This window comes from Scophthalmus maximus, chromosome 3, assembly GCF_022379125.1.
Source record: "Scophthalmus maximus strain ysfricsl-2021 chromosome 3, ASM2237912v1, whole genome shotgun sequence".
In the NCBI taxonomy this organism is placed as follows: Eukaryota; Metazoa; Chordata; class Actinopteri; order Pleuronectiformes; family Scophthalmidae; genus Scophthalmus; species Scophthalmus maximus.
This window is the reverse complement of record NC_061517.1, coordinates 1,825,229-1,845,000: the sequence shown is the minus strand read 5'-3', so window position 1 is coordinate 1,845,000 and position 19,772 is coordinate 1,825,229. Positions and strand designations below refer to the sequence as shown.

Here is a 19,772-nt window from a genome sequence, read left to right as displayed (position 1 = left end):
AAATAAACATACTGTACTTCAGCTTCATTACAAACATATTTTAATGTCTTTATATTCAGTTTTATGAGCAAATAATATATAATAGGTAAATTATTATTATCATTATTGGCGCTTTTCTTTTTGAGAGACTGGACGTTTTCCTCCTCCGACGGTTCACTGGCGCCTCCAGTACTTGCTACGAGCTGTTGGCACAAAAGAAAAAGTTTTGATATCATAATGGATGAGGTAAAACTCATACCAAGTGCCTCATGCGCTCCACTCACGCGCGCGTCCACACGTGGGGAGGCCGGGGGACCAGCGGCCGTCGCGACCGCAGGTGACGGCGCTCGGGCCAATCAGGGCGAAGCCCGCCTCGCAGCCCATCGATATGGTGTCCCGGTACCGATGCAGCCGGTTCTGCGCCCCGGTCCAGAACGCCCTGGGCACGTTCGGAGACGGACACGTCACCTCTGCGAAAGATAAGGAGCATTTCATCTCAGGAAGAAAACTAAGATGGAGCCAGATGCGCTGCGTCACGGACAGCTTGTGGGACCTTTGCACTGAGGCGGCGGGGCGCTCCACGTCCCGCCCGCGGTGCACCAGACCTCCCTCGGCCCCACGAGCGTCCCCTCGCGACACCGGTAGCGGACCACACTCCGGTAGGCGAACGGCGGCTCCTGGAACTCTTCCCTCTCGGCCTCGGCGCCCGTCCCCGCCGCCGGGGGAGGAGGAGGAGGAGGCTCGTCACAAACCACAGCTGGAAGAGACACCAGGGTTTGTTTTCAAACGGCCAAAGAGATGCAGAGAAATCCACTAAAAGCACGATGTGTCCGTCGCACCCTCGCACACGGGAACGCGTCCGTCCCAGCCGCCGCTCATGCAGCGTCTGGTCGCCCGTCCCACGAGAATATACCTGAGGACAGGAAACACGCACAGTGAACGTGTGTAGGAGACAGCAGAGTGTGTGTGTGTGTGTGTGTGTGTGTGTGTGTGTGTGCGTGTGCGTGTCCTCACCCCTCGTCGCAGACGGCTGCAGCAGTGTCTCCGAAGTCGACTCCGGTGTACGTGAAGTGTCCGTGGAGGATCTCTCCTGCAGAGCCGCACGCCTTCACTGTTGACCAGGACAAAAACGAAAGTTCTCACAAGTTTGAAGCACATCTGACTGCACGGCGTTTATAGGGCGGTTTGTACTTTCCTTTCACCGCGATATGCAAAAATGAATTTTACATAATCATCACCCTTTACTTATGTCCAAGCTATTGCCACGCTGGCAACACAGCAATTTGATCAAGAGTCATTTTTTTTGGGGGCATATGTACAGTCAACATTATACGTAAACAGTGGACATGAAGTGCACTGTGCATGTTCGTATGTACAGTACTAGACATGGTGAATGAATATAATATGAAGACTTGACTCCATTGTCGACAGAATGTTACAAGATCCAAACAATGGAGGATAGAAAACGTGCAGTATTTTTCTTTTTAAACACACACACACACACACACACACACACACACACACACACACACACACACACACACACACACACACACACACACACACACACACACACACACACACACACACACACACACACACACACACACACACACACACACACACACACACAAGGTTTCTGATTCCTCCACGTCAGTTCCATTAACTCTGCAGAAGTATATTATTATTGATATCGTTTTCATCCCCAGACGACGGGGCGTCATGACATTGATCATTCACAAAGCTCTTTGCACTGAGGCTTCGACTGTGACGGCATCGTCTCCCTACGTTCACACTTGAGCAGCAGCGGCGTCCACCTCCCGCTCTTGCACGTGCGGTATCTGCTGCCTCCCGCCTGCGCGTGTCCGACGTCACACGCGTACTGGACCCGGGCGCCGGAAGCAAAGCGCGCCACGGTGACGTACTTGGCGGCGAGGTGGGCGTTGGAGCTGCGGACGGTGGGCGGCGCGTCGCATCCGCCTGCTGCAGGGAGAGACTTTCAGGTCAGATACTATTTCCATTCCCTGAACCGACATGGTGATGGTTCGTCGTGCTTGTGCACACGCAGACGTACTCGGTTCGTTGTCCGTGGACGCCTCAGACGGTCGACAGCGAGGCGGCTGGGGCTGCCACCGGCCGCCGGGGCCACAGGTCACCTGCCGAGCTCCGTCCAGCTGGAAACCCCGAGCGCAGGTGAACGTCACGTTGTCTCCCGCCTGGTGCACGGACACGTTCCCACCGCTCCTCACCGAGTTGGCGACCACAGGGCCGGAGCAGGCGGCCCGTCCCTCTGGCGACGAGGAGATTATCACAGTTACTGTTTTGATCTCCTGGTTTGTGGTTTCTGTTTGTCACAGAAACCCGGTCGCTTCACAAGACGCGATGCAACAATGTCAAATATTCCTTTACAAGCGAAAGTCCTGCATTTAAAGTTTCACTCGGTTTTTTTGGGGACAAAATACCAAAAAGTGAAAGTTCTCAGAACAGACGTTACACTTGTGATATGTTGAATGTGGGTTAAGTGCAGCTTTTCCTCTCAGTCTATAACCAAAGCATCAGCTTTTACAAGCTCCCATGTAAAATGTTAGCATGTTAAGTTTCAGCTGTTAAATATGGCCGAGCAAAAAGTTCAACATTTCTCTGAAACCAAAAGTCGGAAGTTTAAAAGTCGCATGCAACGTAAAATGGCCACCTAAACTTTTTGATTTACGTAAATGTACATGGCAGATTAAAACTCAATCAAGGGTTAAGGCTCTGGAAATTAAAGGCAAATTTAATTTGAAATACTTAAATAATATGATAATATATGTACGGTGGTGTAGTGGTCGGCACTGTCAGCTCACAGCTGGAAGGTTCTGGGTTCGAGTCCCGGTTCAAACCAACCAGGGCCTTTCTGCGTGGAGTTTGCATGTTCTCCCCGTGTGTGCGTGGGTTCTCTCCGGGTTCTCCGTCTTCCTCCCACAGTCCAGAGACATGCAGAATGGGGTCAGGTTCATTGGAGACTCTGAATTGACCATAGGTGTGAATGTGAGAGTGAATAGTTGTCCATCTCTGTATGTGGCCCTGTGATAGGCTGGAGACCTGTCCAGGGTGAACCCCGCCTCTCGCCCAATGTCAGCTGGGATTGGCTCCAGCCCCCCGAGACCCTTAATGGACTAAGCAGTAGACGACGGATGGATGGAACACGAGTCGACGAGATGATCTGAGGATGTGAAACTCACAATCCTTCCACAATCGTATCTCCTGATATAAAATGTGGAAAACTGAATATGTATCGACACAAGGGATTTTTTGTCTAATGAATGAAAGGATTGGCTAAAACAGCTGTGTGTGTGTGTGTGTGTGTGTGTGTGTGCGTGCGTCAGATCCAGGGAGTTGGCGACACGGCGCCTCCCTCCCACCTCAGATCTCAGGAATGTGCCGCTGCCCACCTCCACATGTCGGGAACTCTCCCGTCCATCCGGACTTCTTGCAGATCAGGTAGTTCAGCCCCTTCACAGCGAATCTGTGGAACAGGACGTCACGGTCTGAATCACAGCTCAACACGTTTTACAGGAGCTTTTCCAACTTCAGGCTCCACTTACCCGTCGTTGCATACCGCATACACTCTCTCTCCGAAGAATGAATTCCCTTCATACAGGAAGTGGCCGTTGGGCAGATCCCCGGCGTTGCCACATGATCTCTCTGTAAAAAAGAAAAAAAGGTGAATTGCCACAAAGACAAACAACCGAACAAGTTCACCAGACACCACATTCAAGCCGGAACGTATTTCATAATTTATCCCAAGGATCAAAAAGAAATCATCCCTCAGTCAACAACGGGGCGAATCCCTCTGATGATGATGATGATGATGATGATGATGATGATGAGACGGATTCCTTCTTTTCTTTCCCAGCTACGAAAAACCAGCAGGAGTTTTTTACAACATGAAGAAATAAAACTGATCATGTTGTCAGACATCAGATGTCACGGAACGGTGATGTGGGAACTGTCAGTGGTTTTTAAAACACGTATTTCCCTTCTGTCTCCACGTAAATATAATAAACAGAAGACTGTCAAATGTAAATCTGAACACAGTGTGTATATATACATATGTATATAGTATATAGACATAAAGAACAGCACAATAAAGCCGATTCTGACTCTACGTTATCGACTGGTTTAGGTTTAATGGGACCAGTTGATGTTCAGGAGAAAACAGTAATTATTTTAAAATTACACACATATGGGAATATGAGTATATTGTTTAGGTCTATGGAAGTCTACATGAATAAAAAATCTGCATGAATAAATATACTTCCCCTTTCCAAAAGGATCTTTGTAGACATTCAGACTTTAAGTAATATTGTTGTGTTTATTGTCTTTTTATTATTATTTATAATAATAGGGAGGAGCTGAGGAGTCAGGAGCGTGGTTCAGAATTTGTTAAAATATGTGAACACATTAGTTTTAAAAAAACAACAACTTTTAAATACATATTAAATGTTTTTTGTTTGAAATGAACCCATTCTATAGACTTGCTTTCATGTGATGTCGTCTAATATCTTTTATTCATAAATGTGACTGCTGATTTTAATTGTCTGTGATTTACATGTTTTTGTGAAAGCACTTTGTGAAGCTGCTTCTAAAAGTTGCTTTATAAATAAAATGATTATTATTATTATTACTATTCCTTTTTATATTGTTCATGCCTATAACGGAGAATAAAAACACTTCCTGTCTGATGTCGTCATAATTCATATGATTTAAATAATAATTTAAACGTTGAGTAGTGGAACAACGTGCAGGTCCCCCGCGTGGCCACTGGGGGCGTCGGAAAGCTCCTGAGCGCTTTCTTCAGAACCTGTCATTCAAACTGACTCAGTGCAAATATACGAGTGAAATGTGGAAAGGACAACATGAAGAACGTGTGATCGACTCACTGTCGCACTTGAGCGTGACCCTGGTCCACGCTCCCTCCACACACTGCGCCGCCCTGCTGCCCCGGGACGGGCTCCGGTCCTCGGCGCAGCTGTAGTGAACCTTCTCCCCGCTGCTGAAGCTCCGTCGGCCGACGAACCGCGCGTTCAGGCGCGCGTGAGGATGCTCCGGCGGGGCGGAGCACTGCTTCACTCCCTGAGCTGGAACAATCAACCACAATCAACCATATATATATAAATATATATTTATATATATATATATCAACATATGAAGATGAAGATGAGAGGTTTTCATTCTTCTAAATGTACCTGAAGCGAGTAACGCGGAGCAGAGAAGCAGGAGAATCTTCATGTTCGTCTCCGGCGTCGTGAGTCCGAATGAAGAGAAGATTGAAAAGTGTCAGGATCCGGATCAGGATCAGCTGGAGGCATTTAAAGAGGAGGAGACACACACACACACACACACACTCATACACACACACACTCATACTCTCTCTCTCACACACACACACACACACACACACACTCTCTCTCTCTCTCTCGCTCAACACACACACACACACACACACACACACATACACACAGACAAACACACACAGACAAACACACACAGACAAACACACTCATACACACACACTCATACACACTCCTACACACACACACACACACACACACACAGACAAACACACTCATACTCTCTCTCTCACACACACACACACACTCTCTCTCTCTCTCTCGCTCAACAAACACACACACACGCACACACACATACACACACACACACAGAGACAAACACACACAGACAAACACAGACAAACACACTCATACACACACACTCATACACACTCCTACACACACACACACACACACACACACACACAGACAAACACACTCATACTCTCTCTCTCACACACACACACACACTCTCTCTCTCTCTTTTCGCTCAACAAACACACACACACGCACGCACTCACACACACACACACACACACACACACACACACACACACACACACACACACACACACACACACACACACACACACACACACACACACACACACACACACACACACACAGGGACAAAAAACAATGATACAGAACAGAAGATTAAACAAAACCTGCGTGGGACATAAGTTGGTAAGAGTTCACTGGCCAAGAAATCTGAGATAAAAAGTGTTTTATGAGATCATGGTGGCACAAAACAGAGACGTTCAAATCAAATTCACCAGCTTGTAAAATGAACAGCAGCTCAATTCTTCAGGAGCAGTCGAATATATTATAATTATATATATATATATATATATATATAAACAATATTAAAACCGACCACAGACCTGAACTACAGTATATAATCACAGAGGTGTCAATGTATGTGCATCTTTAAATGTATTTTAATAACTAAAACTGAGACTCGTCCAGTTCGTTGTTCTGCATCTTTTCCTTCAGAATATCTGGAGCCTGTTGTTGAACATACAGTCTGTGACGTGTAGGTAAGATGTATTTATCTGAATCCTCTCGTTCAAGGATCATTTCAGGCGTCAAAACAACTCGCTGATTAAATTCTCTGAAATGAAAACAGATTTTTTTTATCCCTGCGTATCTCCTTGGACTCCGTCTGAAGCAGAATCACAAGTACGTCACTGTTCTGTTTCCGGAGTTATGGCGCTAAATGATGTGCAGCAAGTTTTCTGTAGAATGTCACGTTGAAGTTGATCTTGGGGATATAAAAATGTACCATGATAATGCATTAATGCTTTGAGTTATGGAAAAAAATAAAATAATAAAAAAGTGCTTTGTGACGTCAAAACCATTTTTAGGTTCTAGTGAGTATTTTTCTCAAGACACTGCATCAATGAGACTGGGACGTACTGTACGTACTGTACATACATCTGGACAAACATCAAATAAACAAAAGATAAGTCAAAGTGAACGTTTGAAACAAGACGTGACATTTTGGAGTTGGACGGACGAACGTCAGTGTCTGAGTGCATCTGGCGATTACTGTACAATCACAACGGACATTAAAACATGTTACGAGTTATCAGGTTGTTTGTATCCCTGACAACTTACCCATAATCACCTCGTGTCAATCTGACACCAAAAACCAACATCTCATCACAAATGGAGATTTGACTCTGGAGAACGTGTTTTCCTGTAAATGAGACTCACGTTTAATCACATCACATTTAACTTAATTTATTGAAACGCGTGCAGAACAGTGTTTTAATAACATTAACATGTTTTTCAGAAATCCAAATGTTTCGCCAGACCACATGAATATCATTTATTTATTTGAATATCAGGAGTAGATCTTCCATGTGGATCTGGACAGAACGCAGAGAACATAGTGTCTGAAGAACAAGTTGGGTTTTTCCTTATGAATAATCTAAACAGCATCAAATGAACTTTGCAACATGAAACATCTGCCTCGATTTACAAAACTTTATATCGTCACAGTGGGAGGTTGAATGTGTTCAAGCTGGATTAGAAGGCAAAATGTACAAATTAAGATTAAGACGAGAATGGGAAGAACAAAACAAACTGAATAGCTGTAAATTAATATTTAATACCCTTTTAATTACAAATTAAAATTGACTACTACACCGGAGGAGGGACGCACATCAGCTGGGAATGTTGATGTCAGTAAGAATTAAGGCTGAATATATTTTCCTTCACAATCTCTTAAATTATATGATCAATGAAAAATCACACCGTTTTCTAAATATAATACAGTAAAATATGAGGAATCTGTACGTTAAGTATCTGAGGTTTGTGTAAAGGCATCGAGTGCATGTTCAGTATATATGTGACACACACACACACACACGCTGACACACACACACAGTTGTCCAACAGTCACTGAACTAAAACAAACTATTTTTAAAACACACAATCATGATCCGTGACACAAACGTACAGTGGAGAATATTAAACCACCCCACGAACTTTTTCTATTTGCAGCATATAAGATCAAAATATTGCAACTAAAGAAATAGTCAGTCAACAATAACGTTTCATGTTTTTTTTCCCGGGAACCTCGTTCCAACGCGGGACACAGACTCTTTCCACGTGTTTGGATAAATCCTTCATATTTGTCGAACAAAGTTTTACTCACAACAGAAAATGTCAAAATCTCTGTGAACTGATTGCAACTGACTTTGATCCCGATTCAAAATCTTTAGAAGTGAACAGACAACACGTACGTGTACAGGGTTATACAGACGTACTGTACAGGGCTATACAGACGTACTGTACAGGGCTATACAGACGTACTGTACAGGGTTATACAGACGTGCTGCATGTTGTTTGTAATGTCAGAAGCTGGTGGCATCTTTTCCCGCTGGTTCTCAGAACTGCTCATCCAAGTGAAGAAAAAGTCTGAGATAAATGGAGAGAAGGTGTCAGATATTAATGGTGGTGTCGTTGGATTTTACTACGGTGGCCCTGAGAGCTCACAGCGCTGCAACGTAAGAAAACACAAAGCAATTGAAGGAAAACATCTTCATCAATCTGACAACACGTGCGCATCGTTTAGAAAACGCGCCGCAAATAGGCCGCAACGAAACGGAAGCGTTTCCAGAAGATACTTAGAAGTCATGTCTGAATCATGCCATCACAATGTTAGAATGAATCAAAATCAATTTAGTCAACAGCAACAACGGAGGGCGGTCAGATTGTCAAATTGTCTTAGGAAGTTTCCTAAATCTTGACGGGACCCGGAAGTATTTGATCAGCAGCCATAATAAGAGCCGTTCGGATTCTCTAAATGTTTAGGAAAGGAGCTTCAATGCTTCCTTTCCTATCTCCTTTAGCAGAGGACACACTGGAGCTTCCCATGTGAGAGTGAGGAGATATAGACGCCCCACAATTCATTGCGGCAGCGATATTTAACGTGACGCGCCATGAACGAACGTAAATGATTCAATCAGAAGTAGAAGAGTATGAATATGACCCAGAGGAGACGTCATCATGTCAGTTACTGTTACATATGAATCATAACACGTGATGTCACACGGTGGTGAAACACTGACACACGCTGATGGAGCCGCTGAGGTTTTTGTAGTTCATCTTCGGAAATGTGTAGTTTCACCACGACAGACGCGTCAACAACATCCGCCGTCACACGACGACGTAGTTCAGTGAAAGTGGAGTCGGATTCTCTGAGCAGCGCTGTCGGCTTCTGCTAAGTCCTGTGAATCCTCCTTGACCTCGTGACGTTTTCCACTGAGGTCAAGGAACAGTAGAGAGGAGGGACAATTCAACCGCACCCCAAGCGTGTGCATCACTTTTAATTGTCCTCTGGAAACGCTTCCGTTTCGTTGCGGTCTCTTTGCAGCGCGTGTGTTGTCAACTTGATGAAGATGTTTTCTTCATTTGCTTGTGTTTTGTCTGTTAGCAATGTGTTTTCTTACTGTAAGTGCTGTGATCTCTCAGGGCCACCGTATGTTACACAAAAAAGAAATCAGAAAAACCAGATAAATACCTCTTCCTCTTTTTGAATGCTTCTTTTAACTCCGAACACAGTCTGTGTCTGCTGCACTGAAGCCGTTCACAGAATCCTGCGAGATGCAAAAAAGGAAAAAATAAGCACCAAGCCAGAGGAGGAATGAGCAGCTTGTTTTTACTGGCAGTGACCGAAACTCCTGCTTATATTAAAGTCTGAGGTCGGCAGCCGGAGTGAAACACACTTCCCTTCTGTGCGCTCCGTGGTTCTGAAGGAGAAAACACTTTGTGGGCAACGACGCAGGAAAAAGACCTACAACTTCCTCCTCGACAACAAGTTTGTAAAGGGTTTGTTGTTTGAAGAAACATGTCAGAATATACGAAAGGCAGAAAAGGATTTTAGACGAGTTTGAATAACAGAACTGGTCAAACGCTGATGTTGAAAACAATTGTTTTCGTTAAACATCAGGAAAGTGTGGGAACTGTTTCTTGGGCTGATATATATGATTACAGAAAAAACTGCGGTTCTGAAAGATAATACTAGCTACTGCGAGAGAAGTAGAAGAGTAAAAATGAATTATTAAAAAATATATATAGCATATATATATATGTATATATATATATATATGTATACACACAGTTACAAAAAAACAAACACTGACCTCGCTCTGCAGCAGCTCGGCCCCCTCCGATGCCTCAGAGCACTGCATGCTGGGTAAGGCGGGGGCCTGGGACATGCGGGCGTGGGGAGGGTTGCCCATGCTGTAGAGGCGAGGTCGTTTGATCTGGTCCTGGCTGGACATCGGCGTGAAGCTGTTTCTTCGGAGGAAAGCTGGTGGCACGGCGTCCGCTTGAGCTTTACTCTGATCGGAGAAGACCAAGACGGGGTCAAGTGATTTCAATAACGCGTGAATGTTGTTTTTTGTGTTGGTCCATAAAAAAATCATTCTAATTCTCGTTCTGCGTTGCCTCAAATTCCCGTGAGCATTTTTGGTTATTTGCACAAAGTGCCAAAACATGGTCAAACTACGGCTTGTTTGAACCCTCCAATCGCCAGCTGGAGGCTCTATCTGAATCTCTCGTTGGCCTGAAATCACCGGGTTCTCAGTCACTGACTGTGAGGAGGCGGAGAAAGAAAAAACCGCCACAGAGACAAAGGGCAGTAAATATAGACGCCCGTCTCAGCAGACGGTGATCTGTCTCACACCCCGTTTAACAAGAGGCTTCCTCAGTAAACGTGTTCATGTGTTCACACCCACTCCGTCTGCGACTGGAGGTGGAAACTCTCGGCCGGGGAACAGACATGGAGCCGTTACTGTAGCTCACTGACAGTTCAGGTCCTGAGTGAAGGAAATGAAGTTCCCTGGTACTGTGTTTAAAACGTACAACCACAGATTATTAAAATATCGTGTGGCGGGAATGTCTGAACGCCTTTTTAATTATTATTGTTATTTACACTGAGACTCACTGATCGCCCTCTCGATGGTTGGCGACGGTGAGGTCGCTGCCGACGATAAGTGCACGTGATGAATTTATGATTTAATTCTGTTTTTTAACCCTGAGCTCAGCGTTGGAGTTCAACCAATTCTTCAAGCTGCAAAAACAACGAACACAGGAACAGACAGTGTGTGTGTGTGTGTGTGTGTGTGTGTGTGTGTGTGTGTGTGTGTGTGAGAGAGAGAGACACAAATATCAAAACGAGAGTCTTACTAGAGGCCGGTCCCTGTGAGTGTTGACAGCCTCCACCTTCAGGTCAAACATGTCCACTTTACAACCTGGAAGAGAAGCACGGGAGAAGAGGGCGTCACACACACACGCACACACGCACGCACACACACACACACGCACACACACACACACACGGACACACACACACACGGACACACACACACACACGGACACACACACACGGACATGGACACACAGGGACAAAAAACAATGATACAGAACAGAAGATTAAACAAAACCTGCGTGGGACATAAATTGGTAAGAGTTTACTGGCCAAGAAATCTGAGATAAAAAGTGCTTTATGAGATCATGGTGGCACAAAACAGAGACGTTCATATCAAATTCACCAGCTTGTAAAATGAACAGCAGCTAAATTCTTCAGGAGCACACGCACACACACACACACACACACACACACACACACACACACACACACACACACACACACACACACACACACACACACACACACACACACACACACACACACACACACACACACACACACACACACACACACACACACACACACACACACACGAGTGTGTGTCGCTGAGAGTGTATTGAACACATGGACGCTGCAGTGACTCACCATAAGCCACGGGCGTCAGTTTGAGGACAGTGTGCAGCGGACACTTCAGGTACGGGAGGTCGTCTATGCCAACACATATAAAATGACGTGTGAGACTTTGGGTTCTGGGGGTTGTTCTCATGTTCCATGTCTGCACCCACACACTCACTGGTTTAACTGTGATGATGCAACAATGACCACTTCCTCTGCTAAAAACCCTCCGTCTGCCACAAACCAGATTACAGTTTTGGGGCTTTCCAATTGTATCTATTTTTGCTTTAAGACATTGTTTTAGTCGTTTTTAAAGATATATTTTTGAGGGGTAATTTCAAGAGAGTTGGGAAGATGTGCAGCACAGGGCTGAGGTCGGAATCGAACCCCCGGGACTCTGGGCCTCTTCATACATGGGGCACCGACTCAGCCAATTGGGCCCCCCCCCCCCCCCGTTTTTTTAAGTTTAAAATTAAATTCAACTCCCGCTCCATCTTGGGACAGGCGGATTGGGGGCGGCGTTGGCAGTAATGACCCGGAAGAATGAAATCCTGAATACAAGGAATCAACGGTTTAATGTAAACATGCTCGAGACCTGCGCCCTTGTCCAGGAAGTAGGCGAGCAGGCAGCGCATGACGGCCTGATGACAGATCACCAGGACGTTGCCCTGTCGCTCCAGCTCCATGATGACGGGCTCCAGCCGCTGCACCAGGTCCTGGTACGACTGGAGACAAAAGATGGAGAGGTAAATTACTTTTTTAAATTCAGTGATAACATATTATTATTGTTGTTGCGGCCTCTGCTCCGTCACATCTCTAACAGCTACACGTCAGACGCGTGTTTCAACGCCTTTGTTCCTCATCTGCCAAGTGAAACCATCACATATCCTCAGAAATAGAAAAATAAAAACTTGCTGCTCTCTGTGCAATTATGCATCTATAAAAAAAACAAGTGATAGTGAGATTTGAATGATCTTGAGTCACCTCTCCTCCAGGGTAGCGGTAGTGATACTTGTTCTGGTCCCTCATGGTGAACTCCTCTGGGTACGTTTCTTCGATCATCTCGTAGGTCATTTCTTCACACACTCCCTGAAACACAAAAGAAATAAAACCACTTCCAACACCTCGGTGGGTGTGTGTGTGTGTGTGTGTGTGTGTGTGTGTGCGTGTGTGCGTGTGTGTGTGTGTGCGTGTGTGCGTGTGTGCGTGTGTCGCTGCTGTGGCGTCGACAGGACGTACGGCGTCGATCTCGTTCAGGATCTTCCACTGCTCGTAGGGAACTCCAAGCTCCTCCGCTGTCTGGATGGTTCGTCTCAGCTGACTGGTCCAAACTTTCAGGTCGGACAGACGATGCTCTTGGACGAAATCCTTCAGAGCTGTGGCGAACTGAGGACGAGGAGAGGAATTCATTGAGGAATTCTGAGACTATGAATATTCATGATATGCAAATAACACAGGACCCGCCCACCACAGCTGCTCGGGCTAGGTTGAATGGTGGAAGAATGTGCGCAACAACATGGTTAGAGACAACATCAGAGAGATTCAGCCATAAAACTTTCACTGACTGGTAATGCTAACGCTAACTGTCTGCTGACACACCTGTCGTCCTCTCGTGGATGCTAACTGCTAATGCTAACTGTCTGCTGACACACCTGCCGTCCTCTCGTGGATGCTAACTGCTAATGCTAACTGTCTGCTGACACACCTGCCGTCCTCTCGTGGATGCTAACTACTAATGCTAACTGTCTGCTGACACACCTGCTGTCCTCTTGTGGATGCTAACTGCTAATGCTAACTCTCTGCTGACACACCTGCTGTCCTCTCGTGGATGCTAACTGCTAATGCTAACTGTATGCTGACACACCTGCTGTCCTCTCGTGGATGCTAATTGCTAAGGCTAATGCTAACTGTCTGCTGACACACCTGCCGTCCTCTCATGATTCGCTGCCTCTGCTGCACTGGAAGTTTCTGGTTTCTTTGTCTCACATTTGCATATTCAACAGCGATTGGTTTTCTGTATTTGTGACGAACCAAATCTAGCTTGAACAGGATTCGATTGAATTTCAAATTGCAGAGAAGTGAAACACAGAAATCTCCAGCTGCAGGAGAGGAATGTGAAAACACCAGATACAAGTCGTGTAAGTCAATGTCCGACACGTTAGAGGACAGAGACAGAAGAAAAACCCTTTTTTGAGTGGAGGGGACTTTAAACATGTAGAATATATGGAAGTGGGTGAGAACCTGTTTCCCTCGCTCCGACAGCTTGGCGTCTCCCCCGATGCGACCCTCCTCGTTGTGGTGGCTCTCTCCGTGCCGACAGAGGTAGATGGAGTGCGAGTGAACGTGGATGTTCATGAGGTAGTAGACGATTTTGCTCTGGATGTAGTCCTTCACCCGGTTGACCAGGAAGCGGCGGCCGACGTTGATGACCTGGATGAAGGACAGGTTCCTTTGGGTACGAGCGAAGATTGAGTCAGTCAACTTATCACAAACAAGTCGAGACATTTTCAAAATGTTACAGAAGGGCGAGGAAGGAATGTCTTGTAGACTAAATACCCTGATAGCTTATCTGCGTCAGCAGCTTGTTGACTGTGACCAACACCAACAACTATTCCTCTACTATCAAAGACTGACAGTTAGGACTCCACAGTCTCTGTTGTATGTATTTAAATACATGTGTTTTGATTTGCAAATATCATCAGTTGAATAATAATAATACACAACAAACCATCTGCAGTCGAGTCAGTTGGCAGGAGTTTAAAAGGGACGACCTCTGAGTCGTTTGTTTTCCCGACTCCCACTCGTCAGTACTTTTAGGATTTACCGTTTATCAGCTCCACCGATCAAAAGTCAATAAGCAGCAGACGATAATCATCTGTATTAAACAAAATGAGCTCCTGCCTCCACCTGCAGGACAAATTCTGCAACTACACACGTTACTGCCCGACAAGAAAACAAGCAGTGGATCTGACTGACGTGCACTCTCCCACTAAGCTGAAAAAATGTACACAACTAGAGAAAAGCAACCAGTGATATTCTTCACAAAACAGCGTCTCACTTGTCGTGTTCGTCCGGATCCAACGGCTGGTAGGTCACTTTGTAACACTCGATTCTCTTCAGGAAATCCTCCATGACGGTTTCCCTGTTGCGCTCTGGGTAATCCGGGCTGGAAACCTTCACGTCCTAAATAAAAACACATTTGAAGTAATAAGTCACTGGGACTTTTAACTAAGCAGGAAGTGTTCTCATGAGTAGTGGTATCATTTACCAGAATATTTGTAGCAATGACGTCCGGATCGTCACAAAGTGATTCTACGAAAAACGTCTTGAAAAATAAGAAGAGAAATCACTGATGAGAAATTCATAAAAACAAATAACGTATCAGCTTATAACGAGGAAACCGTCGATGGAACTCTGACCTTGTACGAGTTGTCTTGAGCAAAAGTCAGGATGAGATCCCTCCGCTCTCTCGTGGTGTTGGTGGCGTCGAAAACCTGACGGACATGTGCAACGCAGTCAACGGCCAGAGTTCACATTAATAATCATCAACACCAATAACAACACGGTGCAGTTTGTTTGTGGGTCCTCACAGCGATCTGGCCTCCCTCCTCGCTCAGGTACGCCTTCACGTCCTCCAGCGCCACCAGGGCGCACTGTCTGTGCACACGACCACATTCTGTCAGCCATTTAAATTCATTATGGAAACATGGAACAGTCCGCTGTGCTAGAGGGGAGATTAATATGAGGAGAAACTCTCTGACTCACTTTCTGATTTCCATCGCTTCCTTGTTGTCGTGTCTGAAGAAGTCGTATGATTTGTACGACTTCACGGCTTCTCGCCTATAAACTCCGAGGTTAAACACTGCATCAAGAGGAGAGTCAGAGAGGGACATGAGGAGGATTACTGTACTGTAGAGTAGAGCCGCAACAGTTAATCGATTAGTAATCGACTACTAAATAAATTGCCAACTATTTTGATAATCGATTAATTGGTTCAAGTAGTTTTTATGGAAAATAATAGATAAAATTCTCAGATTTCAGCTTTTTTCAATGTGAATATGTTCTGGTTTCTTTGCTACTGTGACAATGAACTGAATATCTTTGGTGTGTGGACAAAACAAAACATTGACTTATCGAGAAAATTATAGACGTATTGATCAATAATGAAAATAATTGTAAGTTGCAGTCCTACTGTACATTACATTCATTTAGTTGACGCTTTTGTCCAAAGCGACTTACAATAAGTGCATTCAACCATGAAGATATTAAGCAAGATTCAATAGAACATAAACATTTATCAAATAGGCAAAAAATGCTTCATGTTCTCATTTTAGAATTTTTTTAAATAATAAATTCAAGGAGTTAGTTTTCAGTCTGCGGCGGTGGGTCTGTACTGTAGTGTAGTGTACGAGCTCCGTGAAGGTCGTGACCTTCAGCCCAACTGCGTCTGACAAACCGGTTCTCCTACATTCCTTTTATATGACAACACAAGTGTTGGACTACAAACAGAAGTCGACAGTGGGACACTGACATTAATATGACAACAGATTAATGCAGCGTTAGTCTGTTAGTCCTACAGAACTCGCGCATCGTGGCCCCGGCCCACTTTTTACTTGCAGACGCATGTTTGCACTGAAAACAAAGTGTTTTATTTTTAGTTTCTGTGAACAGGTCGAACATGTGCTGCTTCTGCGCCGACCTTTAGTTGGAACTCCGATCCAGTTGAGGTAGCGTGTCAGCTTCTTGGCCATGTAGGTCTTTCCCCTGGCGGGCAACCCGATCATCACGATCACTGTCGGAGAATTGGTCATGTAGGAAGCCCAGGCTACATACACACACACACACACACACACACACACACACACACACACACACACACACACACACACACACACACACACACACACACACACACACACACACACACACACACACACACACACACACACACACACACACACACACACACACACACACACACACACACAGTGTTTAAGATTTACCCTCACCTTCACTTGACTGTAACAGTTCAGATTTGCTATAAAAGGGGCAGATATAAGCAAACTGTTGACACAAATAAAAATATGTACTGGAACCGAGCAGTTAGAGGGTTGTGAAATAATCCAGTGTCGTTCATCTACCGGCTGGTTTACACTCAGTTAAACATTTCCTTCATACCACCGTCATCTTTCTGCTGCTGGATAATGTTTATCAAAGTTCTGCTGCTTGGCAACCAAATCTAGTATCCAGTGAAACTTAGCGGCCTGGAACGTCAAGTGGAAAATATTCCAACTATTGTTTTTTGTGTCCACAAGTAGACGGTCCTCAACTCAGAGGAAAACTTATCTGTCAAACCAAAGACCAGGCGAGAGCAGACTTGACTTGAGTTATAACAAACACAGAGGTGATGACTGAAACTTTGAGGCCGGAGTCATTTTGCGTTTAAAGACGTATTCTGGACAAATATTTTCCTTTCCACGTTCCTGATTCAAACATTCTTCGAAGTTTGAGTGTGAAGTTGTAATTAAGTCGAGCTAAGTGACTTTAAACGTGTCTGAGTCAGAGTGTTGACCTCGTCAATTCCATCAGCACACTCCCTCAGCAGGTGTGTGTGTGTGTGTGTGTGTATGTATATTACCTGTGCAAACACCTACCCCCCCCCCCCCCCCCCCCCCCCACACACACACACACACACACACACACACACTGTTTGTTTCCTAATAATAGTAGAAGGTACGTCACGGCCGACATCAGAGCTGAGCGCTTATCTTTCGTCGCCGATGGCCGACAGAGAAGGTGCAGCGACTTCAGGGAACAAAGTAAACGTCGCTGAGATTGTTACAGAGTTAAAGAGCTTCGCTGAGATCCAGAACACGTCAAAATGATTTATTTTATTGATGGGGGTGGGGGTGGGGGAATCTACTTACTCAAATTCTAAAGAAAATAATCACAGCTATCAACGGAGGGCGTTCAAACAAAAAAAGCTGGCGACCCACTCGCCCCCTTCCCACACACAGGGGAGCTGGTGCTTATGTCTACTATGAGTTATCAGCAGGCATATTCACGTGACCCAACATTACCAACCACCATGACCACTACCTACCTACCTACCCACCTACAAAGAATCTAATAATATGACTGCATCCTATAATAACCTAACAGAGTTTAATCATAACAACAGATTAGTGTCTCTGGCAATGATAAAAAAAAAAAACACTCACAGCATTTCTTCTCACTGGCTCTGTAGTCCGTCCACTTGGACTCCACCGCCCCCCCCGGAGCTGCTGATGCTGCAGCAGGTTTCTGCGGCCTGGCGGCCATGACGGGGGGTTCTGATCCGCGTCCTGCTGTCCTGTCTCGACTGGCGCGGGGACGGAAAGCGAATGTCACTGGTACAATGAGGTAAGCATCACTGTGGAGACGAGACGGGACACTGCTGAGTCACATCAAACGCTGCTCGCTGACACAAACCAGAGGAAGGAGAATACAGTGAGATGCCGACTCAATGTGAGGGGATGGAACATTTTACAGACGCTGAACGAAAACAGAGAGTCAGTCAGTTATCACAGGAGATATTCTACCGGCCGACCGGTTCCCAAAGTCAATCATTTAAAATACTCGATCGACAGGAAATACAAGTTCATAATTTACAATTATGATAATCTAGCTACATAATATCTACGACATAGTGTCATAATTATCATTATCATTACATCATTTTCTTGATCCACTGATTAATAGTTTGATCCATAAAGTTTCACAAAAGAGAAGAAACATGTGTCATTGACCAAAACTCAGAGATTCAGTTTTCGGCTGCAACACATGATTATTGATGATTAATTTCAATATCCCACATGTCCACGAACCAAAATATTCTTAACCCTAACTACATAGTGAGACCGAGAGAAGCAGTGAATTTTCACGTTATAAGGTGGAGACGAAACAAAACATGTTCTTTTTCTGTTCATCAACCGATCGATTTACCCGCTAACTTATCGGTTTTGTACAAAAGAATAATAATTAAAATTAATTAAAATTAATGGTTTTTTTTGTTTTTTTTAAATAGTTGTCAGACATCACTGGAGGTTTGTGTGAATCTGTCAGAGATGATGTTTGACCTCAGTTGATCGTTAATAAAGACAAAAGAATAACTATATTATTCAGATCACAGTTTCCCAAATGATTCCTCAGATCACAGAGGAGAGAGGGGAGAAGATGCTTTGAGGGAGATGGGAAATCCCAAAACTCGTGCAAGCTCTAAACTAAATAGTAAACATGTCATTCCCTACATTTGTGTAGGTGAATGTAGACAATGCATGAAATAACATTGTGAAAACGTGTCGCCATTGACAGAGCAGTCGTGTCATCAGCGGAGCTGCAGCTCTCACGCTCACTGGCCTTCAAAGTTCATCACGGAAGTGAAAAACTCCCGTTAAACAGACGAAAACAAACCCTTCAGGGGGGAAGCCGCCGTTTAGCACCGTGGTCGTGTGAACTCACAGGACAAGGCAGCGGGTGTCGGTCGTGTTCCCGGTTGTCCTCCTCGTCAGACCGCAGACATCCCTCGGCTTCCACCGAGTCTCCTTCTTCTTCTACTACTACTACTGGAGGTTGTGGCTCCGCCCCCCACCGGTGTTCACAGCTGCCGGAAGTTCACCACTGTCCGGCAGGAAACAAACAAAGTACAACTTCCGATTACGCTTTTACCAAAAATATTTGTGGCATCCTTTGGATATTGTACTACGTCTTTTTAGACGATAACATCAACAAGTTTACCAAACTGAATGAAACACTGCGTCTAATAGACAAACATCCATCAGGGTTATGTGATAACTGTAACACGGAGGAATCAGTGGAGCATGTGGTTTTGCACTGCCATAAATACACACAAGAGCGAGAAGCATTAAAGAAGGGAATCAAAGAGATGACTTTAAAAAATATATTTTCTATTGGGATACAAAGTCTGTTCCATTAATTGAAGGAGACAGGACTTATGCAAATAATTTAATTTATTTTTTTATTTCATTCAATAGCTACTTTTATGTATTTTTTTTGTTTTGTTTTGTTTGTTTTGGTTCTTGTTTTGGGTAGAAAACTCTGGCTCACTCTCCAACATAGTGGGTGGCAGTAATGCACCA

The 19,772-nt window shown here is 44.8% G+C and overlaps 2 protein-coding genes across 4 annotated transcripts; both read right to left on the bottom strand.

Moving 5' to 3' along the window:
- Positions 1 to 23: 23 nt before the first annotated feature.
- On the bottom strand, positions 24 to 5,369 carry LOC118317015 (C4b-binding protein alpha chain-like). The gene is made up of 11 exons (XM_035645419.2): positions 5,208 to 5,369; positions 4,902 to 5,099; positions 3,564 to 3,663; positions 3,411 to 3,484; positions 2,054 to 2,269; positions 1,768 to 1,962; positions 994 to 1,090; positions 819 to 892; positions 533 to 736; positions 264 to 449; positions 24 to 182 (listed from the first exon to the last, which is right to left on the bottom strand). The coding sequence occupies exons 1-11, from the start codon at positions 5,248 to 5,250 to the stop codon at positions 154 to 156; spliced, it is 1,416 nt and encodes a 471-aa protein (XP_035501312.2). The 5' UTR covers positions 5,251 to 5,369; the 3' UTR covers positions 24 to 153.
- Positions 5,370 to 7,081: 1,712 nt separating this feature from the next.
- On the bottom strand, positions 7,082 to 19,281 carry LOC118317007 (6-phosphofructo-2-kinase/fructose-2,6-bisphosphatase 2). 3 transcript variants are annotated; one of them, XM_035645407.2, is made up of 17 exons: positions 19,135 to 19,281; positions 17,856 to 18,094; positions 16,334 to 16,459; positions 15,400 to 15,496; positions 15,225 to 15,291; positions 15,054 to 15,128; positions 14,903 to 14,959; positions 14,693 to 14,817; positions 13,876 to 14,083; positions 12,874 to 13,020; positions 12,619 to 12,723; positions 12,230 to 12,359; positions 11,665 to 11,727; positions 11,055 to 11,119; positions 10,007 to 10,207; positions 9,385 to 9,460; positions 7,082 to 8,279 (listed from the first exon to the last, which is right to left on the bottom strand). In XM_035645407.2, exons 2-16 carry the CDS (start codon positions 17,953 to 17,955, stop codon positions 9,410 to 9,412), a joined length of 1,617 nt encoding a protein of 538 aa, XP_035501300.1. In that variant the 5' UTR covers positions 17,956 to 18,094; positions 19,135 to 19,281; the 3' UTR covers positions 7,082 to 8,279; positions 9,385 to 9,409. The 3 variants fall into 3 exon arrangements, with proteins under 3 accessions (XP_035501300.1, XP_035501301.1, XP_035501302.1); XM_035645408.2 differs by having other exon boundaries at positions 17,856 to 18,046; positions 19,135 to 19,276; XM_035645409.2 differs by having other exon boundaries at positions 17,856 to 18,087; positions 19,135 to 19,261.
- Between the last annotated feature and the right edge of the window lie 491 nt (positions 19,282 to 19,772).

What these genes read in the sequence shown, in the direction of transcription:
- LOC118317015 (XM_035645419.2), bottom strand. Translation starts at nt 5,250, where the DNA reads ATGAAGATTCTCCTGCTTCTCTGCTCCGCGTTACTCGCTTCAG. An exon ending in GGTCACGCTCAAGTGCGACA is followed by an intron (nt 3,664 to 4,901) that starts GTGAGTCGATCA and finishes TCTTTTTTACAG; the next exon opens with AGAGATCATGTGGCAACGCC. An exon ending in GCTGCTGCTCAAGTGTGAAC is followed by an intron (nt 1,091 to 1,767) that starts GTAGGGAGACGA and finishes CCTGGTCAACAG; the next exon opens with TGAAGGCGTGCGGCTCTGCA.
- LOC118317007 (XM_035645407.2), bottom strand. Translation starts at nt 17,955, where the DNA reads ATGGCCGCCAGGCCGCAGAAACCTGCTGCAGCATCAGCAGCTCCGGGG. An exon ending in AGCCAGTGAGAAGAAATGCT is followed by an intron (nt 16,460 to 17,855) that starts GTGAGTGTTTTT and finishes GTGTGTATGTAG; the next exon opens with CCTGGGCTTCCTACATGACC. An exon ending in GATCCGGACGAACACGACAA is followed by an intron (nt 14,084 to 14,692) that starts GTGAGACGCTGT and finishes TCGTACCCAAAG; the next exon opens with GAACCTGTCCTTCATCCAGG.